Here is a 27,637-nt window from a genome sequence, read left to right as displayed (position 1 = left end):
TCCTCTTCCTACCTCACTCCATCAACCGTTTGACCACCTCTTGTCCACTGTAGCCCGCAAAATCTGGGCTCCATTGGGGTGGGGAAGCGGGAGAGGGATTCGCCTCTTGTCCTGATACTTTCATTCACTCAGGGCAGATAGGGTCTGCTTTGAGTGGTTAAAAACTACCTGAACGTGATAAGACACAGACCCTGGAAATAATCAGATTTTCCTTGGGAAACTGAACCAGCCTCAATATTTGGGGAGGAGCAGGGGGGAGGGGGTTGGAATGAGCCTGGCAAGAAGCTTGAAACTCTCACCAGCCCACAATTTTGGCTGTTCCTGAACAACCCACTGTATCCTAGAAATGTCCGAGCATGCTTCATTTGCTTGCCAAGGCCCAAAGGAATCTGAACGTGATCCTAAGAGGGCCCATCCTGACCAAGCCATCAACTGAATGCAAGGAATGGATAGCTATTTCTCTAGACAATGTTTTAGGTCATCCCTCAATGAATACATATCTAACATATGGCAATTAACCATACTTATATGATTCATAAATTAAGAACATGAGTGGCAGAAGGAACTCTAGTGATATTCCATTTTGCTAATCAGGAAATGGAAGCACAGAAAGCTAGTACCCTACTAAATCTTTGGAGACAGCACCGAAAGCAATCCCCTTCAAAAAACCAAAAAAGACAAACTCCTAAAAAGTAGATGCAAATCCCAAATGGAATACCTCATAAGTCCACTGATTTTCATTACACAACTGATTTGCAGTCAAACTTATGCGGGAAAAAAAATCAGTCCAGGGAGCAGAGTAAGTTGGGCAGGGTCGCTGCCAAGAAGTGGGACTGATAAAGATTCACCAAGAAGAGGCCACGTTCACTTCAGTGCATGACCATATATAAGAACACCTCAAGGGTATAAGTACTAATGATTTTGTAGTAAGTCTGGCTGTCTGTCCTGCCTGTATGATGTCAAGAACTTTTCAGTATTTCTTACAAAACACCGAAGTTTTCCCCATTGCCCTCAAGGCAGCAAATCGCTGCTCAGAGCTCCAAGAACCTGCAAATGGCAGAAGCCAAGGGGGCTGAGGCTGAGGCCAAGTCATTCCAGAAATCATGGACAGCTTGCAGACAACTTGAAGCTGCTCTCTGCTACCACTGGGTCCAAAATATAAGTGCCTTTATCCCCCATTTTCTATTGTTTTTTTCACCTGTGGTTCCCTTCACATTCAATTTCCTTCCTGTCAATGCAAATTCCGTTTCTCACTCAGGGTCTGTTTAACTCTCACCTACATTCCGAAACTTCTTTGGAAAACACTACCTGTTACCTCCGTCCCTTCTGAACACTAACTACCACTTTCTTCAAACAGTAGCACTTAAATTTCTGTTGAATTTGGTTCTTTGTGAGTTTTTTTAAACTCTTATTATACAGTAAGTATTTACTGTTGAAAAATTAGAAAATACAAATAAGCAAAACAAAAGTCAGCACCCAGAGACATTTAGGTACATATCCTTCAGACATGTTTGTGTTTGTTTTTACAAAAACAACAGCACTCTGAATCTTCCACATAATAATGCCACCATTCCACGTCAATATGCTCTCTAATGAAACCACGTAAAGACTGCTCAATCTTCCACTTTAAGCAAATCATACAACATACCTAACAAATGGTCATTTCCTATTTTAGGCTGTTACGAACAACCTTGCAATGAAGATACTGCCTTAAAATATATTTATGTGTATTATTTGTCTGATGGTTTCCTTAAATTATTAGAAATGGAAGTGCTAAGTCAAAAGACATGCGGCCCACCACCATCCTGCTTTTTAGGTCTTTTTATTCATAGTGCCAATTTATCCTCCAAAAAGCTTATTCCAAATTACTCTCCATTTTATTTATCCATCATTCAAAAAATATTTATTTTGTGCCTAATTTGCACTAGGCTCTATCAACACAATCATTATCAACATGACAGACACAGTTCCTGCCCTCATGGAGCTTACAACTTAAAGGAAGAGACAGAGACCCCACATACCTCATCACAAATTCTTCATTATAAGCAGAGGTAAGCTTAGAAGGAAAAGTTCAGGGTTTTTCGAAGATCACAGGAATTTTAGAAGAACCTGATAGAGCCTGAAGGGTCCGGAAGAGCTTCCACAGGAAGAATGGTTCTGAGTTGGACCTAAAGTTTTCTGTTGTAAATCCTGTGAAACCAGGTTGTAGAGAACCCTGGATAAAATATTCTAAGCAAAGGGAGCAGCATGGACAAAGCCCGTGAGAAGGGAAGGAACATGACCAATTTGAAAAAATGTAAGCAGCTCACTGTAGCTGAGGCACAGAGAGATAGTGAAAAGAGTAAGGCAGGGCCAGACCACACAAGCCCTCCACAGCAGCAAACTTTTCCCAGCTGGTAAGGCCAAATTTCAATAGCCATGGGCCAGAACAGTCATACGGCAGTCAAAGTCTAGAGAACTAACCACTGAATAATGACACAATAAACTCTAAACCAGAAAAATGGATGTAAATCAACTTACCCTGAATAAGGAATGCACTTTCAAGCTGCTCTAGAACTTTTAAACTTACAATGTTAGGCCACGTACTTTCAAACACTAGAATCAGCTAAATACATAAAATAGTTGCTGTCTAAAGTATCTGCATGTCCACAGAAAGCAAAACACATAAATTCCTTGACTTTAATACGTAATATGACAAGACTAAGTCAACTAAAAAGTGTTTAAGTTTGTCAGAAAAATTTCATATCTGTATTTTATTTAATGCAAAAAACATAAATGTTACTCAAGATCCTAGTCTGGAGAAAAAAACTACTCCCATAATCTTTCAATGACTGTAATTAGTCAAATTCTCTTTATTCCAACTTAGATTTTCTTATAGAGATAATTTTCCACATAAATAAGAGTTAAAATCAGTGTTTTAATATTTTTTTAAATAAAAAGTTAAAAGACATCAAGTATTCCTTTTGCAGTGTTTTTATTTATCCTTGTAGATATGCAATTATCATAATTTACAGGACGTTTTTTAGTAATTAATTGGACTATAAGAAAAACCGTACAGAAAGTTTGTACCACAAAATTATGTCCCTAAGGGATCAGGGTTCTCAGTAACAGAAATAAAGAAGTTCAAAAGGGTCACTGCTCAGCAACCTCTGGTAACTAAAGAGAGCAGAACACAATCTGCTATTTGTGGAAATGAGACTTCATAAAAATACCTTTCAAATATTCCCCATTACAAAAGGGAATGCCTATTAAAATGCCATTGTTTATTCTATATAAAATATCCTTTCTAATCCCCCAAAACTTTTTTTTTTGCTTTAAGATTAAAGGCCATATCCCTAAGATACACTTTGTGAAAATTATCTCAATACAAGATCCAAAGATTTCCATTATTTACTGTCCTTACTCAAAATCACCTGCATGTACCAGATGCAATTTTCTAAACTTCATCATTGATGAGCCTATTCCAAAGCAGAATTCTTCAGCAATACAAAAGACACAGGCTAAAATAGTCCTCACAGCTATACTTTAAAATAGATATATTCAAAATATAAATATAATAATTCTCCAGACCATTATTTTTCCTAACGACTAAACTCTAAATTAAAAGAAAAAACAAAATGGAGGTTTTCAAACCAATGATGTGTGCAGCCCATTCGCATGACACGGTCATTTAAACTTCTCACCTGCAAAACACAATGCAATACATTATCAAAAAAGGGAGGGAAAAAACCATGAAACCCCATTATTACAAAATGAAAATCATAACCACTATAAAACATGCAGTGCCAAATATTAAGTTACACATTTTGCTGGATAATCTTTTCATTCCTCTTGATCATAAAAGTAATAGAGGATCGACTTAGAAAATTTGGAAAATATAGAAACGCCAAGAAAAAAATAAACTCTTCTAACCCTACCATTCAAATGGAATTGTTAATATTGGGGATTTTTCTTTCAGCATTTTTTCTATTATATATAAGTAATGGATTTAAGAAATATACATACCTACATACTTTTTCTTGAATAAAATTGGGATATTGTATTTGCATTTTTACCTTTTGTTTACTTAACACATGGCATGTTGAGTATCTCTGACTTCACAAATCCTTCTTAAACATGATTTTAACAACATTTGTTTATAGTAGAATTACTATGTGAAAAGGGAATTTGAGATGTCCAAGAATCAAGCCCCAGGAAACACAGCCTTGTTCTACCAGATTTTAACCTACTCAAAATTCATAAAACTTACAGTCAGGTGGTATATATTTACAAATAAATTTTTTAAATCATAAAAAATACAAGGTCTAAAACACTAGAAATAACGAAAGAAATAGAATCACTACTATGCTTTAGCATGCACTCATGGAAAAAATTAATTTAACTTAAACCCCACACTAGACACTTTAATCTGTTCCAAGTGAGTCAGAGAACACATAATGGCATGTTAGTACCAGGAGAAAATAAAAGATTATCTCAACTAGTTAAGAAAAAGAAAATACGAGAAAGAATGGAAGGGTGAGCCCAGCACAGGAAGTCAGGACAAAGACCTTTCCTCCAATAAATTACAAATACTGCAGGTCTCTCTCTCTCTCCTCTCAGAAGGCAAGTTAAAGCCCAATTTGTTCTTTATCCCCTTCATTTTAACCTTTGATATCCTCCCTTTAAAATTTTTCTAACACAAAGAAAAATTATGTTACAATAGTTCCGGAGATAATTGCTGGCTCTCAAAACTTAAGAAAAAGACTAATTTCTTAAATGTCTAAACCCAATATCTTGAAATAAAATGCTACTGTTTTAAGATTTTCATAATAAAGACAAATTTTCTTTCTTTCAATACTTACTCTGCATGAGAAAGTTTTATTTCTTCCCTTTGTCTTGCAGAATAATTTAGGTTCCCACCTAAAATACAAAAAAGCATTGAATCTTTTCAACACAACTATCGTAAGTAAAATTCAAACATGCACATGTGTACACACACACATACAAATGCCTTTAAGTAACAGACGAGGCTATGGAAGGTGAGAAAGAAATAGTTTATCTCCTGGAAACTTCCCAAGGGGGAAAAAATGTTTCTTAAGAATCATTATATGATACAAATAATCACTCCTTAATGTTAGCATTTTTTTAAAAATTTTGGACTTAGGTATTGCTCAAGGTTTTGTTCTTTGGGACACTGTATCAATATTCAATAATAGTGAAAATTAAGAGGCATTAAAGTAAATGACCTAAAATTATTTAAACAGCATATGTATTCATTCTTCTAAATACATGACAACCCTTAGGGCCAAGCCAGTTTAGAAAAATTAATAAAGGTAATATCAAAATCTTATACATAACAAAAAAAGCAAAAATAAATGTAGTAGATATTAGCAAATGAAAAAAATCTATAATTTCTCATTCTATATTAAACACTTTCAACCTTAAAATGCAAACTGCAGCTATAAATATGTTTACTTCTCATTTTTTAAAAATATAAGACAATAACATAGGAAGGGCTTTAGGTTATTTTTTTAGAAGTCATACAAATATGACCTTCTGCTAATATAAAAAGAACATCTAAAATTTTATATTACAAAACTTAAATTGAACTGGCCAGAAAGAACATGACAATGATTTTAATATATGGGAAGGTCCAAAATACATAATTATATGCTATGAAGTAAAATGTGTTTCATCACTATGAACAGAATGTTATTACATGAAATAAAGCCTCTCCTGGATGGAGACAATCCAGGAGCCCCACAGGATGATCCACTGTGGGCTTCCCTGGTGGCGCAGAGGTTAAGAATCTGCCTGCCCATGCAGGGGACACAGGTTTGAGCCTTGGTCCAGGAAGATCCCACATGCCACGGGGCAACTACGCCCGTGTGCCACATCTACTGAGCCTGCACTCTAGAGCCCGTGAGTCACAGCTACTGAGCCTGTGTGCTGCAACTACTGAAGCCCACACACCAAGAGTCCATGCTCCACAACAAGAGAAGCCACCACAATGAGAAGCCCGCACACCGCAACAAAGAGTAGCCCCCGCTCGCCGCAACTAGAGAAAGCCTGCATGCAGCAGCAAAGACCCAATGCAGCCAAAAATAAAATAAATTAAATTAAATTAAATTAAAAAAAATGATGATCCACTGTGGTTTAAGAAGAAAATACCTGAACTTCTACTTACCTTGGGCACGATTCACCAAGTAGAGTAAGAGCACAGATAAAAGTGAGACTGGAAATGAAAAAAACATAAGGTCCTTAAAAACATGTACTTTTTCCCAATGATTCCTATGTAATCATAATTACAAAGTAAAGCTTAGAAAATCAAATCTTTATTAACTAGCATTTAAAAATGAAAACACTCTTCACATTATTTTCCAAAAAGCACTAAGTTACACACCATTTTCTCCATGAGAAATATATTTTTAAAACCTGAGCCCAGGGATGGCAGGGACAGAAAAAGAGAAACTGAGACCCCTCTGCCCCCAGGAGAAGGGGCCAACCCACCCACAGATCATTTCTCTTTCCTCTCCCTTTGTAATGCTGGTAGTTCCCAGCACTTTCCCAAAACCCTGCCAGCTGCTAGACTGTTTATATTTTTACAGAGAGCCAAAGAGAAGTAATCCTTTGGGGGTGTTAGGTCTGAAAACACCATGTTCATTTTACAAATTAACCAAATATTAAAATGTGGTCATTAAACTCCCAGAAACCCAGACCAGTAAAGGCCTCAGAAAGTCAGGTACTTGGCTTTTCACTTTAACAAGTGTGGCACACTTAACTTACTTTAATACCTCAACAAAAACCTTTTTAAATGGAGTGGTGTTTGGTTTGAGAACCAAATTTATAAGGAACCGTTGACTGAGATTAAACCACACGTTGCAGCATCAAAAATAGACAAAAACACTTTCACAACCTAGTACTATGAATTCGTATATGGCCCACTATTTAAGAATATATTTTTAAAATTTGATGTGCTAATTTCTAAAATTATGAGATAATAAAATGCATTCAGGCTATTATTCATAAACAATCATCTGCAAATACCACACCTCAAGTATAGACAGTCTTTATTCCTGTAAATGAAAACGAAGTCAGATAAAATCATTACTCGGGCTTGCCATTTTAAACACAATTTATCGAAGCATGAAAGACATCTGATATGTTATGTGAACATTTTTTTTCAGATGAACACAATTGATGTGTAAGGAGAACACAGTGGAAAAATACTGATTTATTTTTGTAGTTTTCGGCAGTTTCCTAATGCTTCCTATTTTTAACCAATGAATCATTACAGGTAAAAATTAAATTACAGGACTAAGAATAAAACCAATTCAAAACAGACTAATGAATAAACAATGAGCGCTCACACCTAAGCCACACTAATGTCCACACATTCACACCAGGGACATACTCAAGACCCTTCAAATGGTTCCACTCTAAAGAGGAAAGTGTTTTTTAACAACCATAAATATTTATGAAACAGACAAGATGAGTATGGGATCTGGGTGGCCTGTTCTGTATGGCTTTTTTCACTAAGGATGTTTTTAATGTTCACTGATATTGTAACATGTATCCATACTACATTCTTTTTTCTATTATAATTAAAAATACATAACATGACATTTACCATTAAAAAAAAACATAAATATTTAAAACAGAATATAGAGCAGATTCCATTCCTGCCTTTAAGAACAGGAATCTCCTGAAAAATTCCTGTGACTCTTCAGAAAACTAAAAAGTCACCAGCGAGAAACTGATGCACAGGCTAAGAATTAGGCAAATCTGAATGATACATCTTAGGGATTTGGTTTAAAAAAGGGGAAAAAAGAACAATAACAACAAAAACCTAAAAGTATAAATGAGAACATTCTGCTGCATATTAAAAGAAACTAAATGTTGCCAGGTGGCGCACTTACAAGAAACACAGGCAATGAAGAAAACTTCTAAAAACAGATATCCCCAAGTATCCAATATCATGCCAGCAATGATGGAAATGACTGCCAACCCAAGATTCTGAATGGACTGCATGCTACAATTTAAGAAATTAAAAAAAACCAAACATTTCAATTCTAAAGTCTTCACACACAGAGTACCAATTCACTATAAATATTAGTATCTATAAACCACATACTATCAGTGTTAAGAGGGTTTTCAACCAGGAATGACCTGATTAGATTTGTTTCTTTAATCCCATGACTGTTTCCACTACTTAACTTTAGGCTCAAAGGCAAGGGAGTTTGCCTTAGCAAGTACAGTCTGAACTCAACGCCTTCTTGTGGAATGAATCCAATGGCTAAGTGAATACCAACCAGAGATGTGGTTTCCCTGTTCGGCCTTTTGTGCTAGAGATTGGAACTCAACTTCTCACTGAGAGGCCCTCAGATAAACGGGCGGTGGGATGGTCACGTCAGCAATGACCTCTCATGGGGTAGCTTATCTCCAGCTCTCTTGCTGGAGGCTCAGAGCATTTTTTTTGCCACAATAATAATACAAATAGATTAACTGATTGTCTGGTTATTTCCAGGTTCAGAGCTGTCCCAAAAGCCTGAAGACGACTAGATTCAGGAGACCTGGAGTTTTATAAGATAATTAAATTGATACAGCAGAGAGAGACATTATATGATCCACAGTGCAAACACTTACAAGCCATATGCAGTTCCCAGTTGATGTTCGGGAACTACAAACGCCACCATTGGCCACAATGCACAGGCAAGCAATGAGTAGGAGAGTCCCAGGAGACACTATTGAAATCAATACGGAAAAGGGTAAAGAAGTCTTATATTTACCAAAAGGTGATTTTCTTTCGATGCAGATTAGCAAGAGTGACATAATAACTAATATATGAATATCCATGCAAATTGTGTTGCAAAATAATTAGGCTAAAAACTCATATTCAACACAAAATGGTCTTGGGCCTCTCTAACAGTATCCCTCTAGGGACAAGATACACATAACACTGTCTTAACCATTTCATATAATATGAATACATAACTGGCTGGGCCCAGGGTGCAGTCAAAGACCAAACAAGAAAATAAAGCTAATTTGCAAAATGTCTTTACCAATGTTTCAGGCAAGCTAATTTCCCAGTATTCATTAACAATTACAAATTAAGCAATCAAGGTAACATGATGCCAACAGTCCATTATCTTACTTCTGGGTCATCACCACCCAACTGGAGAGCCAAGCAGAGGACCAACAACAACCACTGCTTGATAAACATCACCTAATGCTAACTTTTTCTTCAATTAAAGAAGAAACCTTATGATTTAAGTCAAAATAAGATCATTTATCAGATTGGGAACAATTAAAATAATGCCAACGTCTAACAATGGCAAGGATACTAAAAAACAAACACATTCATGTATTATTGGTAAAGCTATAAATGGGTAGAAAGTTATTAGAGGAGAGGTTTCACAGTATCTATCAAAATGTTAACTGTGCAAAGCCTCTGCTCTAGCATTTCTACTTCTAGGAGTCTGTCCTAGAGAATTCTAACGAAGTGCACAAATATATATGTTCAAGATATTCTTTTATTAACAGGTAAGAAATGCCAGCACTTGGGCCTATGGTCTTAAAAATGACATTCTGAAGAACAATTACAAAAACTTGATGAATTCATTATTACTTTTTGACCTACTAAAAGTCAAAGACAAAAGAATGCAAAATCATGGATACTGGGTTGACAGATGTTTTTGCCACCTATGATGGAATGACTTCTTTTAATGAAGTACTGAAAAATAAATGGAACTAATAAGCATTGGGCTTTTATAAGACTATTTTATTTCAAATTCTATAGCAGCACTGAGGGTACTATTATATAGGCCAAATGAAATCAAAAACATCTTATGCATTAATGATTAATATTTATATACTTTAAAAATAGCTATTCTGTAGAAACTGAAATTGTCATTGTTTTTCCCACTGTCACAAGCAGTACTATCAGAAGAGCTGAACGTTGGCTTCTGATACGTGCTGTACAGAGTCCTCCCTGAAGCCCTGAGCCCCCCAGCTGTTCGCAGCGACTTTACCATAGCAATCCAAGGGTTCCACAGAGTGAAGGCCAGCATCATGTGGGAAGCAAGAGCGGTCACCACTGCACACAGAACCCAGATGATGTTCTTTCCTGTTTTATCCACCAGAAGCCCAAATATTGGGGACATGGGAGCTGATATTACATATACAATACTGCCCAGAAAATATAAAAGATATTTAATAATATATCACAGGAAAAAAAAATTAAAAATCCACAAAGTCCTAAATCCTACAATGATTAGGTAAAGCAAACCCTAGCTCATTTAATTTAACATCCTTCTAAAATGGTCAGCAGTAAATAGAAATATAAAGATATAAACAGTGGTCCAAGACTTCTTTGGTTTTCCCTTAATGCAAAGATGGCCATTCAGGATCAAGACCCAAGACAGACTTTGTTTCACACTGTAGATGTTAGTTCACATACGTCTTTTCTGTCTCTTATAACATCGGGTTATAATTAAAGACCCACAATAAGCACACAGTAAGCACTTACAGAATTAATGGAATACCTGTTAATAGCACTCGCTGCCTGGGAGGAAAATCCAAATTTCTCTGTAAAGAAAACTCTAAAATAAAAAGAGGACAAAAAACAGAAACTTTAGAAAGAACTATTCTGTTTTTTAAAAATAAAGGCAAAATAAAACTGAATAAAAATAAGTTTAGTCAACTTTCCCTTCTTTATACTGTTTTCCCACCTTATTTGGTATCCATCTTCAAGCAACTGGCTAAAGGTTTAGTATTTACGTAAGTACTTCACCAACTAAATAAAATATATCAATACCTATTCTTTCCTCTTTTACGTGTACAGCAAACAATACACACAAATTTTCAGAAACCCAAATGTATTACTACAAGGAATTAAGATGGCTTCTTTTCCTTAAAAGCAATACTGGATGGGTTCTTTGCTAAATAATGCATAAGGTTCTTGTCTCAAACTGTAAAATGACAGCCTGAATTTAAAGGTTATAATTACAGAGATGCATCTCAACAAACACACTCACACTCACACACTGCTCTGTTTAAGTAGCTGCCCGTGAAAACGGAGAGAAGGTAGAAGATAAAGCGAAGAAGAATTTGATTTAAACCCTGAATTTGAGTCTGCAGAAACGCAGTCCTAACAAATGGAGATATGCCCTGTCACTACGAGCTAAGGCACTGTCTCCATTCTCAATAAGAGGCTTCCTAACAAAGAAATAAAGAGGAAATGAAAAAAGAATACAAATCCAAAATCAAGCATTAAAGTAAATCAATATTATGTATCAAAAACTGTTTCAGGTATTTCTTCAAAAACCTCATACAAGTATTAAAGCAACACTAAACCTTAAGCTAAGAAAATCAGTTGTGTCCCAGGATGTAAAACAATTCCTGTGAAAATATAAACCGTAACAGAGAAGCAAAATTTATACCTAAAAATATTACATTTATGTGACTGAATTCTCATTATAATTTAGCCAACAAAAACGGAATGCTAGAGAAGACTCACTTCCCAAGTCCAATGAAAGGGAACACAGCAACATAATAGCCGACACAGATGATGAATATGAGCCACAGGGGGAAGGAGAAGTCCTTCACATCAGTTAACTTGATAACTTCACCTTACAGAAGAAAGGGAAGATGCTGTCAGTGTAATTTTGCATTTCTAAGTCAAGATTATTTTTCTTTTATCATGTGATTAACCTTTGCAATTCAGTGAAAAAATATTTTTCTCAGTAAATCACTAGAACATAGTTTCTCGGATACTCTAAAAAGACAACAGAAAATGCAAAACCTAAGATTAGCATCTACCTTCTTTCTTTCTTCCAGAAACACTCATCACTTTGCAAATATACAAAGTACAATCAAGAATGTAAATTCTGCCAAAACCAGTTGAGGGGGAAAAAAAAAAGTATCCAAAAATTTAGACAAGTGGAAATAGATTAGGAAATAAAAGATTTAAATAAACTATATGCCCATATAAAATTTAAAAAAATTTTAAAGTGGAAAAAAAAAGATTTAATAAACAAGTATTAAGCCTCACTGGGTTTACAACACTACATTAGGAATTTACCTCATTGTAAATTATCTCAAAAAGGCCATAATTCCTAAAAGCCTAACTTTTTCTTGCATTTAGACTAACCTGTTTTTCCTTGTTCTTTATGAAGGATTCGTTCTGCTCTCTGATCCAAGTACGCAAGGGCCAAGGCACAGACTAGTGAAAGAATACATGTTATACCCCCTATAATAAAAAAAAAGAGAGATTTTTAAAAGAGAACCAAAACGAAGGTTCCTAAAAGGTAGCACATTACATTAACAGCAAACTACTTAGCAACTTAAAGGGATGGCATCTAGACACATATATGAAAAGCCTACAATTACTAAATCAGGACAGAAGGAAAGGAAGTGCATTGGGAAGAACTCAACGAACAGCAGTCGCTATTACTATTGTATATTATTTCCCGGTAGAAGGTTGGAGATTAGAGGGGAAAGACTAGAACAAACTAGTCTAGTCTTATAATCAGAATATAGACTGAGGAAAGTTGATGACCAGCTAGCAAATTAGTCCTAATTTCTTAATTCAGTCTAAGCACCAATTATTGATGGATGCCAGGGGAAACAAACCGCAAAAGCAAAGTCTGATTCTGTGATCACCTCATGTTCCCTCTGATTCCTTCCCAAGTCTGACTCTTGCTCCTACCCTGTGGCAGCCCCAAGGGCCCCAATCCTCCCACAGCACAGCCCGCTCACTCTCCTTCAGGTATCCAGCATTACTCACTAATGCTGACGTCGTATCATTACAGTGAATCAGGATAAACAGTGAATAAAGTGTACACTTCTCAAAATTTTTAATAAAAAGCAGCTTAGTAAAGTAAATGACATCTTTAATTGGCTGACATAATATGAAAAACGGCAAAGAGTCGGTAGACGTGGGTTCTACGTCTGGCAGTAACAAGCTGATTGATCTTGGGCAAGGAATTTAACCTCTCTGGGCTTCAATTTTCCCAAGTATAAAATCAGAGGCTTTGATCTGATGGCACAGATCTTTTCTGGCTCTGAAATTCTCTAAAATTCTCAAATTCTCCACTGTGGAGAGAACTGGAAGGAATACTGAAGAGAATCTGAAAGTAAGAAAGAGGTTATAAGTGGCAAAGGATTTAATAGGGAGGGGGAGAAAGAAGGGGTCTCTAGACACAAGTTGCCCATCTAGGATTACCTCTCACTGTCCTCCCTTTATGAGCCTGTACCAAGGAATACAAGGAATAAAAGACGGCACAGAACCTTCAACCCAGCACCCACAGGTCTCCCTAGGGCTCTGCAAGCAGCTCTCCACATCCTGTGGGGCTCAGTTAGACAAATTCACTGCTCAGAGAAGAAGCACAGGTGGTGAACCCAGAGAGCATCATGCGCTTCTCAGTGACCCACCCAGCAACCAGCAGAACCCAGCTTTAGCTAACAGAACTTAGGGTCAGAAGGAGCCTATACAGTTTTAGTCCAACACCCACAGTTTTACAGAGAAGAAAACAGTTTTACAGAGAAGAGACACAGAGGTTAACTTCCTGTCCAAAATGAGCCAGGACCAGAACCTAGACTCCCGACTCCCAACTTGGTGGATTTCCCATCACATCCTATCACCTCTGACTTCTATAAAATCTAAGCTCCATAAGAGCATGAAATGAATTTGATCAAAAGGAAACAATCCTCCCTTCTGCCACAGCCTATTAATGAACACCTTAGAGGTACAAACTCCCTGACTGTTTTCAGGGTTCTCACATACACTCCCATTTGCTCATCACAACAAAACCGAAGCACAGGGACTTCCCTGGTGGTCCACTGGTTAAGAATCCACTTTCCAATGCAAGGGACTCAGGTTCAATCCCTGGCAGGGCAACTAAGCCCGTGCGCAGCAACTACCGAGCCCGTGAGTCACAACTAAAGAGCCCACACACTCTGGAGCCCATGTGCCACACTACAGAGCCCACGCGCTCTGGAACCCACGTGCCATGACTAGAGAGCCCATGTGCCACAACTACTGAGCTTGCACGCTCTGGAGCCCACCACAACTAGAGAGAAGCCCACGCACCACAACTAAGACCCGATGCGGCCAAGAATAAAATAAATAAATATTTTTAAAAATCTATCCTTATTTAGGGAAAAAAAAAAAAAACCTGAACACACGTGGTGGTACAAGATCGTTATTTTAAGAAAGTGGAAATAAAAATACAAATGGGGTGAATGATTGCCAATATGTTCACTGTGTCTAATTAGGTCCAAGAACTAGTGAACTGTACAGGAAAAACTATAACCAAGTGGTCTAAGCCCAATTCCTGTGTTCTTTCCTCCCTGTCACACCATTTCCTATGACAAGCTTTCAGGACGGATAAAAGGTGGGACTTCAGGATTCACTAACCGATAATAAGTGTGACCCCAAGGGTTGTGTGACCAGCAGAACCCAACGAAGCTTCAACCTTAGAATACAGCCATCCCATGAGGTTCATGTTTACTGTACTTCCCTGAAAGAAAAGGAAAAAAAAAAATCAACATAATTTTCATTTCTATCTGTCTTGCTCAGAAAAAAAGGATGTCAGTTAGCTTAGAGAAATAGGTTTAATAGGGTTCAGATTAAACAACAGATAATTTTTTAAAAAAACACTACAAGGAAAGAGCTAACAACCTAGGATAAAGCCACAGATAAGATTACCACACAAAAATGCCAATTTATAGAAAATGCTAGCATTCAAAACAGCACAGTACATCTAGATCTTCCTAGTAGCCTAAACAAAAACGAAACACAAGTTATAAAGTTCACAGGGTACCCAAGAAAAAATTAACTTTGGCTCATAAAAAGCACAGTTTTTCCTGATCTTGACATCTGAAAAAAAAAATTCATCTTCTGATCGTCCTTTAGAAGACAGTAATAGTACTACCCTCATTCATTTATTCTTTCATTTAGCAGTTATTGAACCCTGATTACATGCCTGTCACTGTTCTAGTTACCGGGAATAAAATAAAGAACAGAAAAATTTCCAGCTCTCATAGAGAGCAACCCCATTTTAGTGGGGTAGAAAAGGTAAAATACACAGTATATGAAACAGCAATGAGTGCTTCTAAAAAATAAGGAAAAAAGATAAAACATAGGGGCTTCCCTGGTGGCGCAGTGGTTGAGAGTCCGCCTGCCGATGCAGGGGACACGGGTTCGTGCCCCGGTCCGGGAAGATCCCACATGCCGCGGAGCGGCTAGGCCCGTGAGCCACGGCCGCTGAGCCTGCGCGTCCGGAGCCTGTGCTCCGCAACGGGAGAGGCCACAACAGTGAGAGGCCTGCGTACCGCAAAAAATAAATAAATAAAAATAAAGCATACAAAGAGAATAAAAAAGGGTAGAGACCTTGCTGAGAATGTGACTCTGGGTTAAGAACTTGAAGGAAGCTGGGAGGCTACCCGGAAGAACAGCACAGCACTCCAGGCAGAAGGAATAGCCAGTGCACAGGCCCCGAGAGGGAGGCTGCCCGGCATGCTCAAGGCAAGGAGCGTAGAGACTAGAATAGTGTCAACGAAGAAGGGAGAGGATGAGACGAGGTCCCCAGAGAGGAACTGATGGGAAAGCGAGCTATTGGTAATAAGAACTTCTGGCTTTTACTCTGCGTGAGATGGGAAGCCATTGGGGTTCTGAGCAGAGAAGTGGCACAATCCCTTACGTTTTAAGAGACTCACTCTGGCTGCTATATCCAAAGCAGACTGTAAGTGAGGACGGTGCAGAAGCAAGGCCATCGGCTGGGGGCGGCTGCAATAATGCAGAACAGAAACGATAGGTCTTGGACTGGGGAGACTGGCAGTGGGCACAGTGGGAAGTGGTCGGAATACGGACATATTCCGGTGGTAGAGCTAACAGGATTTGCCAATGGAAAATACGTGGAGAGTGTGGGGTTAGGGATGGGGGTAAGGAGTGGTTCAGGGTGACATCAAAGTTTTTGCCTGAGCACCTGGAAGAACAGAGTTGCTCATAACTGAAGATGAGAAAACTTCAGCATGAGCTGGTTTGGAGGACAGTAGGTGAAACATTAAGAGCTGGACTTTGGCTGTGTTGAGTTTGATATGCCTACTAGACATCCAAGTGGAAATGTCAAAGGAGGAAGCTGCAAATACGGGTGTGGAATTCAGCGGAAAGGCCTGGACAATATAACTTCAGGAGCAAAGACACGCTATTTAAAACTTCAAAACTAGGTAAGATTACCAAGGAAGTGAGCGTCAAAAGAAATGAGAGGGTGTCCAATGACCAAACCCACATTTACAGGTTGAGAAGACTGAGGTGGAACCAGCAAAAGAGGTAGAAGGAGCAGACAGAAGGGCAAGAGGAAAACTATGAGACTGTGGAGTCCTAGAAGCCAAGAGAAGAAATCAAGGAAAGGGGAGTGTCAACTGTGCTAACGCTACTGATAAGGAGACTGAGAAATAAACATGTCCTCAACCATGTTCCACAGCAAATACAGCAGCAAATCGCACGTGGCTATTTCTCACAAAATGTTAGCCAGTGGCATTATTCAGATGCTCCTCTGAATAAGGTATAAATGGAGACCTGCTGGAAACGTTCCTCAACATCAGCAAAAATACAAGCCCCTCAAAGACATATTGTCTCAATAACCCTTTAATTCTAAAATGCCTAACATGACCTGGCTTAGCAAGTACTCAATAAATATTTGTTGAAATAAGGAGTTTTTAAAAGTAACAAATTACAGAGGAAAATCAAAAGAGTGCTGGACTTCCAACCTCCAGCTGAGACAGGAATAATAAGAAAAGTGAAAAGTCCACTGCCTGAATGATAACAGTCCAAGGGTCTAAAATCAGACAAACTCACAGTTCAGCCAACAAAAAAATCACGGCAAGGTAAGGCCAAAACCTCTATGATCATTCTGAGTATGTGCAGGGCCAAGAGGAGCACAAAAAAGACTGAACCTCCATCTACCCCAGCAACTCTGTAATGGAGTCCTTTGGTCTCCTGCGTGCCTCTCACAAGGACCCTCAATACACCAACCAGATCAGAGCCGAGCCACCCTGGCTGACGGAGAGGTGGCTGCCTGAGATCTGGCTCCTGCCACCTCCTCCTCAGGCCCCCCCATCATTCCCATAACCTCCACCCCACATCCTAGAAGCCCCTGAGATTCCGTTCTAGAAACTTAGGGCTCCTGGGGATGCAGGTGAATGGATTATAACTAGTTTGTGACCACACAGAAAAGAACGTGAAGATCGTTAGTAACCACAATGGCGTCACTGAGAATGAGTCTTGCTCAACTGCTCCTATTTCCTTCTTTTAGAAGTTATTAGACGATGAGATCCACCAGCTGCCACAGACATGTCTTGACTTGCACAAGATACATAAGGAAGTACCAGGAATGTCCTTGTGGATAAAATTTAGAAAATGTGGAAAACCACACTAGTTATCAAAGAATTACAAATTAAAATAATGTTTAGGTGTTTCCTATCAAATTGATAAAATGACTTTTTTTTTTTTTTTGCGGTACGCGGGCCTCTCACTGTTGTGGCCTCTCCCGCTGCGGAGCACAGGCTCCGGACGCGCAGGCTCAGCGGCCATGGCTCACGGGCCCAGCCACTCCGCGGCATGTGGGATCTTCCCGGACTGGGTCACGAACCCATGTCCCCTGCAATGGCAGGCGGACTCTCAACCACTGAGCCACCAGGGAAGCCCAAAATGACTTTTTTAAAGTACTATCAAAGCTACAATAAAAAGGATCCTCTCATATCTCACAGATGGAGACATAAACATCTCTGAGAGGAAAAAGTGGAAATATGTCTCAACAGTCTTAAAAAACCCTAACAAACCCTCTGACTCAGTGATAATTCCATTCCTAGCAAGCTAGCCTCAGGAAATAATCAGAGATGCAGACAAGTTCTGGAGTGTTGCACAACAGCTCTATTTATAATACTGGAAAATTAGAAAGAGCCTACATGTACAAAAATATAGGAATGTTATATATGTATGACATATGTACGTGTTATATATTTCATAAGATGAAATATTACATTAAAAATACTTCATTTGTAGTGGGTTTTTTTGTATTGGATTTCTTCCCTCAAGACTATGTTCCAAGCATTTTCATGCCATTTACAGTCTTTAAAACCTTGATTTTTAATGGCAAGGATCTTTTTAAAAACCTCTATTCACAGGAGCTCATGAAGGAAAAAACCTAACAGGGTTTGGGATGGCCAAAACACCTTCCAGGTTGCATTTATAATAGCATAATGTTGTTCCCCTGGGTACCCTCCACCAGATCCCCTATCATGAAACACCACGATCACTTCCAGGTTCCAAATGCTGCTGAGGAGCACTGGCCACCTGTGATGAAGTCCAGAGAGGCGGGAGCGCCACGGTCAGGGAGCTGAAACCCATGCCACATGGCTTAGACGAGCACAGGAAAATGAGCATGTCTGACCAAGACCTTCAGAGTTGTCTTCATAAGCCAAGTGCTGCTGCACAGCAGAGAAAATAAACACTCACTAGAGGGCAAAAGTCGGAACACTCACTAAAAGCTACTTGTACAGGCAGATCTCATCTCTACGGGAGATTGAGCTTCACAGAGTTAATTGCAGTAGATGAGCTGTCCCACCACACAGCGAGCTTCTAATCACTAGAAATGTGCGAGCAGAACCTGGATGACCATATGTAAAGACTTCCATTGCAGGAACGCCGAAAATGGGTAAAGAAATTAGACAACAAAATCTATACGATCCATCCCCATGCTCAGGTTCTCTGAACTAACAAATGCTCAATTAGCCATTTTACACTGTTTCCTAAGTGAAATAAGGTTATAAATGCCTTAATTAAAGTCAGGTAAATGGGGGCTTCCCTGGTGGCACAGTGGTTGAGAATCTGCCTGCCAATGCAGGAGACGGGTTCAAGCCCTGGTCCGGGAAGATCCCACATGCCGCGGAGCGACTGGGCCTGTGAGCCATGGACGCTGAGCCTGCGCATCTGGAGCCCGTGCTCCCCAACAAGGGAGGCCGCGATAGTGAGAGGCCCACGCGCTGCAATGAAGAGTGGCGCCTGCTTGCCACAACTGGAGAAAGCCCTCGCACAGAAATGAAGACCCAACACAGCCAAAAATAAATAAATAATTTTTTTTTTTTTTAAATAAAGGTCAGGTAAATGGTATACTATGGTCTAGAAAAATATATAAAAAATCAATACCAAACTTATACACAAACACATTTCATCCTGTAATCTTTAAGAGATAACTACAACATTCAACCTTTTGCTTCCCATTTGGCTTCATTATCTGTGTCATACTTACAATTCTAGCCATGCTAAGCTGGAGTCCAAACACCAAGTTTAATTCTTTGCCTTTAAACCAACTCACAGCATATGTATTCTGGGCAACTGCTAAGGACTCCCCACCAATCCTAGAATAAGGAAAGAAAAGTCACAGTTTTTAAAGAAATACCCCAGTTAACAAAGCAGCAGGTGTAAAATTTTGACACCCCTCCCGTCAAGAGGTGGGGTCTATGTCCCGTCCCTTGAATCTAAGTGGGCCTGTGACTGCTTCAACCAGTAGAATGTGGTGGAGGCAGGGTTGTGTGATCCCAAGGCTGGGTTATAAAAGGTGAGATCTGCCTTTCCATTCAAACGTTCACACTTAGAACCCTGAGCCACCTTGTAAGAAGTCCAACTATCCTGAGTTCGCCACACTATGTGAAAGCCAAGAGAGGCCCTGTGTAGGTGCTCCAGCCAGCAGTGCCGGCCTTCAAGTCATCCCAGCTCAGGCTCCAGACACACTGTACACGCTGTACCCTGTCCAAATCCCTGACCCACAAAGCCCACAAGGTAAGGGATGTTTTATACTCAGTGTGGGTAATTTAATACACTGCAATGACAACCACGACCAGCAATAAAAGGAGTTTGCGCTACCACATCACCATCTATGCTATATAAAATGCTCATGTGGGGAGAGCGGTCCGTACTTGTGAAAACACAAAAATTCACACTTTTCAGGCCAGTACCGTCCATAGTCGACATTCTCCTACTTCCCGGATTTTAATTTTCCTTCTGTAAGTTCTGCACATTGACCTTTACGTAGCCGCTTCCTCTCCCCTGCATCCTAGCACTGAGTCCTCCTCATCACTGTCCTCGTCCAAAAATATCTCCCCTCTTCTACTAATCCAAATCCTATACTGATGTCAAAGCCCACTTCATCCACGAGGCCATTTCTGACCACACTTCCATCTCTGAATCCCTTTCATATGTTTATATACTTTTTTTTTTCCTTCTCTCTCACTTAGAGCACTTTTGGGGGTGTGTCATCTATGTCTACATGTCGCTTGTACCTGTAAAAAGCATGAGTAAGTTATGTCATCTGCATCCCTCTGGGCAGGAAGCCCAAGGCTGAACTCAGAATGGGCTTACTGAACAGACACTGAAATTCATTAAGAGCAGTTTGTCTTCTGGTAATTTACTCCTTCAAGCCTCTTCAACACGGTTCAAAAGGACCTACACATACCCGCTAAGAAGCAGCAAAATGTCCATTAATCACCAACCTAGAAAATGATGGTCTATGCTTTTCTAAATGAGGTTTAAATCACAGTCTTCAATACTACAGAAAAGCAAAACACTTGAGAAAAGTATCATTTCTGGAAAACTATTTAATATTCAAACCCTACACAGAGTTAACTATGACCCCTCAAAATTGTTGCTTACTTTAAGGGAAAATTAAGACAACCATTGAACAATCTTACAAATATAGCTAGATTTCAAGGATTTGAAGTAATTCTCCAGAAGATATAATAATATATCATTTGTAAATCTTTAATAAATTGACAGATGAACACTAAAACAGTAATATGTTGGGATAAGTGAAATCATGCATAACTTACCCAAACACAAACCTTCCAAATTCCATCAGCCAAAAAGCATTAAATATTCCACCCAGAGCAAAAACAACCTGTAATGTAGAATATAACGTAAGATCAAAGAAAAAGTAAATTCAAGGAATCTAAGAGAAATAAGTGACTTACGATGAAACACAACCTCTACAATGATTTTAATATTCCTTCTTAGTAAATCTGTGAAATTTAAGTATCAAGGTTCATCTGTCTCAAGGCTTAAAATGCATTACTATGCATTACGTTACACGGGCATTTGTGAGCCCTGCTTAATTAAGTCAGGCATTCACTAAACACATCTTTGCTGGTGGAATGAGACAAGAATTCAAGAGTCACTGTCACAATGAATCAATGAACGTTTTGTCTTTTCTTACCTGTCCAACGCAAACAAAGCAACTAAAAATAATGGTGCCCCATCTGTTAGAGAAAGAGAGAGAATGAAGGAAGAGTATATCACCGAGTCCTTCTTGGGTTTCTCTGACCCCTCTGCATTCCCTCCAGAGAAAGGGGTCGGCCTCTGAAGTCAGCAGCCTTCCTAGGCTGCATGGTGACCTACAGAAGTCTTGACTTCCAAGGAGATTCCAGAGGCTTTAGTGATGGCATATGCTTGTTTAAGCCATTATCATATCTTAAACACAACTTATTAAATAATCTTCAAGAAGTTCCCAGGGTTCCCATTTAAAAATGGATATTCTTTATAAAATTTTTATTGGGTTTAGGATTGACTCCAAGGAATCCTAGATTAAGTAATTTTAAGTGGTTATAATTCTTGATAACTAAAAACTATCTTTAAAAGGAAAAATAGCAAACATGCTAATACACTTATAAATGTGCCTACTCTAGTATCCCACACTCTGAATAGCTCATTAATGTTTCCCCAGAGTAATAAAATACCAGTACCAGGAGAGTTCTTAAAGATCATATGAGTAAACCATTCTTCGGAAACTCAAATCCCTCCAAAGATCCTTGTGAAACGGTCATACCAGAGTCTCCTGAGTGTTCTCTAGCACTGGAAAACTCACTGTGGTCCCAAGGCACCTCACAACCCCACCTGTCACCCTGATCAAGCAAAGTTTCCATCATACTAAGTGGAATCTGGCTCCCTGAATTTCAAACTTATTCTGCCCCTTTAGACCAAGCAAATTAAATTTAAGTCCTCCTTTATATCCTCTTCAAAATGTTTAAAAGTTAGTCCCCAAATTTAAACACTTATAGTTTCTTCAATTCTTTTCCACCAAACATGGTTGGAAAACCCCTCGTCATTTTGCCCCCTGCCTTCCGAAAATATTCCCAGACTACCTCCCTGCTAAAGTCTCCACTAACAGCACACACACAATCAATCATTAGGATGAAAACTGACAGAGCTTATAATGTATGCCTTCCTCAGCTAAGAGGAGTGGCCACAAAAAGTTTGATGCCTAAAGAAAGCCAAAAGAGAAAACCTCATTAGGGCTGGGAGAGGTAAACACTAACTACGTGCCAAATACTGTCCTTCCACCTCTCTCAATCCTTATAACCACCTTGCAAGACAGGAATTACTATCCACATTTTATCAATGAGGAAACCGAAGATCAGGAAGCTAGGAACAGCTCAAAAGAGCTAGGAAGCTGAGTAAGTGGCAGCAAAAGGACTCAGACTCTGGTTTGCTGATTCCAAGTGAGGGTATAATTTACCTTTAGATAACTGAGCTACCACATTCCCTGAGCAGCATTTACCTTAACTGAAATACCAACCAAGTTTCAAAAGCCAATTCCAGGGGCTTCCCTGGTGGTGCAGTGGTTAAGAATCCACCTGCAAATGCAGGGAACGTGGGTTTGATCCATGGTCGGGGAAGATCCCACATGCCGCGGAGCAACTAAGCCCGTGCGCCACAACTACTGAAGCCCACGTGCCTAGAGCCCATGCTCAGCAACAAGAGAAGCCACCACAATGAGAAGCCCACACACCACAACGAAGAGTAGCCCCCGCTCGCCACAACTAGAAAGCCCACGCAGCAACAAAGACCCAACGCAGCCAAAAATAAATAAATTTATTTTTTTTAAAATTCCGGAGATATAAAAATCACACACACACAAAAACTAATGCAGATTATCACAGTCAATACACAAGTTTATTCAGTTCTTTCCAGAAATACTTAATCTAGTTCTGTGTTTTCTTAATAATCGTATTTACCCATAAGTGAGATTTTTCCCAAGCTTACCGTATTCCAAATACGCGGTCTACCAAAAAGCCACCAAAGAAACACAAAACTACATTGGGCCAAGAATACCAGGCATACAGCAGCATGAATTTCGTGGTATTCACCTGCATATCCTATACGGAAAGAAAACAAAACTATTTTTTTCCAGTTAAGTTTAGCAACTAACAAATCAAAACATTCTTTCTGGAAGGGCAGGCGTTTCTTAATCATTTGCAGTTGCTAAGTGCTTTGAGACTCTCATGACATCTATGGTCGCTACCCCAGAAAAATGGTCACACCGAGAAACTTCCTGAGTGTGCAGTCATTTCAGAGGCTTCATGGAGTTCAGGATCAATCAGCTCTTCCACTACTGGGACCACTTCTGTCTGCATCTGCCTGTATCTTCTACATTTTATTCACCATGTACAACCTGCTGTGGAGTTCTATACCCACAGGAAAAAGGGCCATCTTAGCTTATCCCTTCCCTCCCCTCCACTAATTCCTATCTTCCTTCCCTTTCATTCTAGAATGTGAAGGGCCAATCTATGTATTTCTTCCTATCCAAAGGTGAAAAAACTTACAAAGGAAAAAAAAATCTAAATACACAAGAAACTGTAAATATCAAATATATTTTTATAAAGCCAGACTAAAAATACTGACACGGACAATCCTCTGGAATCAGTAGCTGCATTTTAAAAATGAAATAACAACAAAAACATATTTAAGAAAGCAAAATGCTATCCTACCAAATCATTTGTCATTCCAATGATTACACAATGAGAGAAATGCAAACAGAAAACTGCCAAAATACTTTTTGGCAATACTGTAGAAATAGCAATTACTCATCTAAGATGTGAAACGATATCAAGTCACAAGTGCTATGAATGAATTTTTTGTGGCCATTCATTCCAACTCAAGAATACTCCTTGCCCACACAAATTTGGTGACAATGGATATTAAAATGAATTCATTAGACAATGTTTCAGACCGGGCAACCTGAGAGCTGATGATGCCTCAACAGTATACCTATTCCAGAGCCAACAAAAGAAACAAAGGTGAAAAGTCAACTTACCCGTTTAACCTGAGTCTGAAGGGCAGCAGGATTATCATAGCAAAAATAGCTGCCTAGAAAAAGAAAAAGCAATTTTCTTCTAAGTAGTAATACTTTCCATATAAAAGTTTCAAGCTGCAATTACTACTCAAATGCTGATTTTAAATGTCTATACTAGGCGTTCGAAGACTGACGCTGGAACCTTTTGTAGACCACTTCCTTGTCCACCAATATTCTCTAAATTGCAGCCAAATAATCCACAGAAAACATGCCAAGTTATTTACAAATTATTTACAAAATTATTTACAAATTATATTTACAAATAAATTTACAAATTATTTACAAATTACAAATTATAATTATTTACAAATTATTACACAGCAAATACTGGGAACCTGGATTAATAAGTTAATCAACAACTAATTGCTCTTCCACCTTACTTTCATCATGTTTTGTATGTCTATTGTTTTATTAGCGCCTTCATGAAACAGTTGTATTTTCCTTAAAGCTACCAAAACACACATACACTAAAAATTTCAAAAACATCCTCAGCAGTTTCCTCGTAATGTTACCTAAAGCCACCCCTTATCTTGAGAGCAGAGGAATGGAGTTTAACTATTCTGATTAAACCTGTTTTTAAAACAAGAACTCTTAATTCTACAAACAGCATACCCAAGATCAAATAATTTAGCAAATACAGTGCCAGGAATGAAGAAAAATAAAACAAGAATTCTAAAGGGTTAAATTAAAACATAATAATAACGTCTTTTGAAGGGTAAGAAAGAGAAGTGGAGAGAGGTTGGATATTCACGCACGCAGAGTTATTTTTACAGTAATAAAACCGACAGATTTTTTTATAGGCACAGGATAATGCTGCCTCCATTTCTCCACGAACTCTGTCTAGAAGTATACATTAGAAGCCACCAGTTCAAAAGAAAGAAAACTGTCATTCGAAAGGTATGACTCTGGCTTCTGAAACCCATCCAGGTAACCATAATTTACTAAAAATAAATTGCTTAAGTACGTGGTATTTTAAGTGTTTCGTGTTGTTCTTGTTTTTTGTTCCTCAGCTCAGCAATTTATGATTCCTGCTTTAATCACTGTCAGGGATACCAATCTCAGGCTTTAAAGCTAATGAATGGGCACCATCTTTCCACAAAGTGAGAAGAGGGGGAACAAAAAGAGATGCAAAGAAACTAAAGCCCAAAGCATCCTGCATGCCTACTTATATATTCCAGCAGGAGCATAAAGCAATCCACCATCATGTTCCTAAATCTGTTGATTCCACCAATTCCAGCCAGCCCATGAAAAACACATTACTACTTTCATACCAAACTGATACTGACATTAGAATATTGCTGAATAAATTAGTTGCTAAAATATAATAGAGAGATACTTTAAAAATTATCTCCAGAAACTGCTTTCAGAGTCACCAAATTTCATGACTGAAACCAAACACCACAAGTCCAATCCAGTTATGACTGCTTCACATTGGCAGAGCGGGAGTACAAGTACACATCTACTCACTGAAGCTATCAAGACACACTCATACGTTTTACCAAAGAGGGCGAGAAACATATAAATAACTGCCAACGAATTATTCAATCGAAAATTTTAAAGTATGTGTGGGGTTTCTTTGGGGGGAGGGGGCCAGTTAAATCTTTCTGAATTCCTTCTGAACAAAGTGTCATGAGAGGGTTACCAAGGGGGGAAGCGGGGAGTGGGACGAACTGGGAGATTGGGATTGACACATATACACTACTATGAATAAAAGAGATAACTAATGAGAACCTACAGTATAGCACAGGGAACTCTACTCAATGATCTGTCGTGACCTAAACGGGAAGGAAATCTTAAAAAGAGTGGATATATGCATACGTATAACTGATTTCACTTCTCTGTACGGCAGAAACGAATACAACATTGTAAAGCAACTACACTCCAATAAATTTTTTTTTTAAAAAAAGGATTAAAAATAGTGTCATGAGAGGAACCCTAACGATCTAGGAATTTCTTCGTATCTGTGGCCCCAGGGCCCAAGCTGCTAGCCTTTGGGACTTCTTGGAAGCAAAGGAGTGGGACGAAACTCGCCCAGCTCAGTCCCCTGACCCCCACCTTCGGGACGCTGAATAGCTAGCAATGTCCACAGGCTTGGATGGGGTCGCGAAAGTTAAAGAAGGGAAGCCCAGGAGCTGAAGCAAAAAGCTTCCCTGAGGCCACGTGGCACCTAGGAGCTCAGTGCAGCTCCGAGAGAAAGTCGGGAATTCCTTATTATCAACCCCACCCCACCAGGCCAGCCGGCTCACCGAAACCAAGGAAGCACATCAGCAACAGCACCAAAAGCCGGTGCGCCAGGCGACTGGGGTCGCAGAGGGCCGGCAGCGCCCCGGGGGCAGGGGGTGTAACGGGGGCGCCTCTGCCGGCCTTGTCGGGGCCGCCGGGCAGCAGCGCCCTCACTTCCTCCTCCTCCTCCTCCATCGGGCTAACGGGAGACCGAGAGACGACAGCGACTGCAACTCCGGGAGGAAGCCGCTGCCAGAGCCCGGCGAAAACAGTGCTCACGTGACCGCAGTTAGTCATGTGACGCCGCGGCAGGTCAAGCAGGGTTACGCTCACGTGAGTGGGCGTGAGCACGTGGTGGGCAGGGCCGGCAGGGAAAAAGGGGAGGCGGCGATGTTCGTTTACTTCAGCAGCGGTCTAGGCGCTGAACCCCGGCCTTCCACCGTCGACCGCGCTGTCCTCTCGTTTCTTGCCCTGCTCTCGTTGCCGTCCCCGCGCCGCTCCTTCGGAGAAAGTGCGGGCCTCCCCTCCGGCCCGACGCCAGGCGTGATCCCACCGCGAAGGAAGCGAAAACGCCCGCCGCCCTTCTCGCAGCGTTGCTCTCCGCAGCCTGTTTGGCTTTTCTTAATAACACACAGTTGATTGAGCACCTTATGATGTATCAAGTTACGTGCCAGGTACTGGGAATACAAAATGGAGTGTGACAAGCTCTTGGACCTCAAAGAGTTCACGGTTTAGTTGGAGAGATCGACAGAAACTGATACTTTAAAGACCAGTTTGGTTAATGGATGAATGTAGTGAGAACAGCGGCTGAAATGAGCACTGAATTCCATAGGAATGCCTGGGAAAGGCGTTCGGGAAAGGGAGAGTAAGTGTACAGTTTAACTAGCTTTGGGGATAACGTGGCGGCGGGGGGTGGGTGAGGAGTGGAAACAGATTAAGTATTTCGCAGGTGAAATGGATGACGTTGTGAGTAATAGCTTGTGAGGTCTGAGAGAAAGGCAGGATTTGAGAACATCTCCCAGATTTCTAGTGTGGGCTCCCCAATGTAGATCAGAATATAGGAAGAGAAGAGAGTGGGGGAGGATGCCAGAGAAGTTAGATCAGTTTGGAATGTGTTGCCTTTGAGATGTCTGCACAAGAGGACTCCACTTTCCACCTCCCATGGTCTCTTCAGCTCCAAAGGAGGAGCCCCCGGTCTAATAAAGCTGACTTTTGTTAGATGACTAACAACTCCATCTTCCCAATCA

General features: G+C 39.7%; 1 protein-coding gene across 7 annotated transcripts; it reads right to left on the bottom strand.

The window, feature by feature from the left end:
• Positions 1-1,758: 1,758 nt before the first annotated feature.
• On the bottom strand, positions 1,759-26,664 carry MFSD1 (major facilitator superfamily domain containing 1; the record flags this gene model as incomplete). Of its 7 annotated transcripts, XM_079921212.1 has the most annotated exons (16): positions 26,414-26,664; positions 24,129-24,181; positions 23,078-23,190; positions 21,252-21,294; positions 20,869-20,936; positions 19,293-19,401; positions 14,399-14,501; positions 12,131-12,229; positions 11,498-11,609; positions 10,524-10,580; positions 10,011-10,167; positions 8,626-8,723; positions 7,899-8,011; positions 6,167-6,214; positions 4,842-4,899; positions 1,759-3,683 (listed from the first exon to the last, which is right to left on the bottom strand). In XM_079921212.1, exons 1-16 carry the CDS (start codon positions 26,583-26,585, stop codon positions 3,680-3,682), a joined length of 1,407 nt encoding a protein of 468 aa, XP_079777338.1. In that variant the 5' UTR covers positions 26,586-26,664. The 7 variants fall into 7 exon arrangements, with proteins under 7 accessions (XP_079777338.1, XP_079777340.1, XP_079777342.1 ...); XM_079921214.1 differs by lacking the exon at positions 7,899-8,011; XM_079921216.1 differs by lacking the exon at positions 23,078-23,190 and having other exon boundaries at positions 26,414-26,548.
• Positions 26,665-27,637: the final 973 nt, after the last annotated feature.

The sequence above is a fragment of the Stenella coeruleoalba genome (assembly GCF_951394435.1).
Source record: "Stenella coeruleoalba genome assembly, chromosome: 5".
Lineage (NCBI taxonomy): Eukaryota > Metazoa > Chordata > Mammalia > Artiodactyla > Delphinidae > Stenella > Stenella coeruleoalba.
The sequence above is the reverse complement of the archived record's forward strand: the minus strand, read 5'-3'. Positions and strand labels throughout refer to the sequence as shown.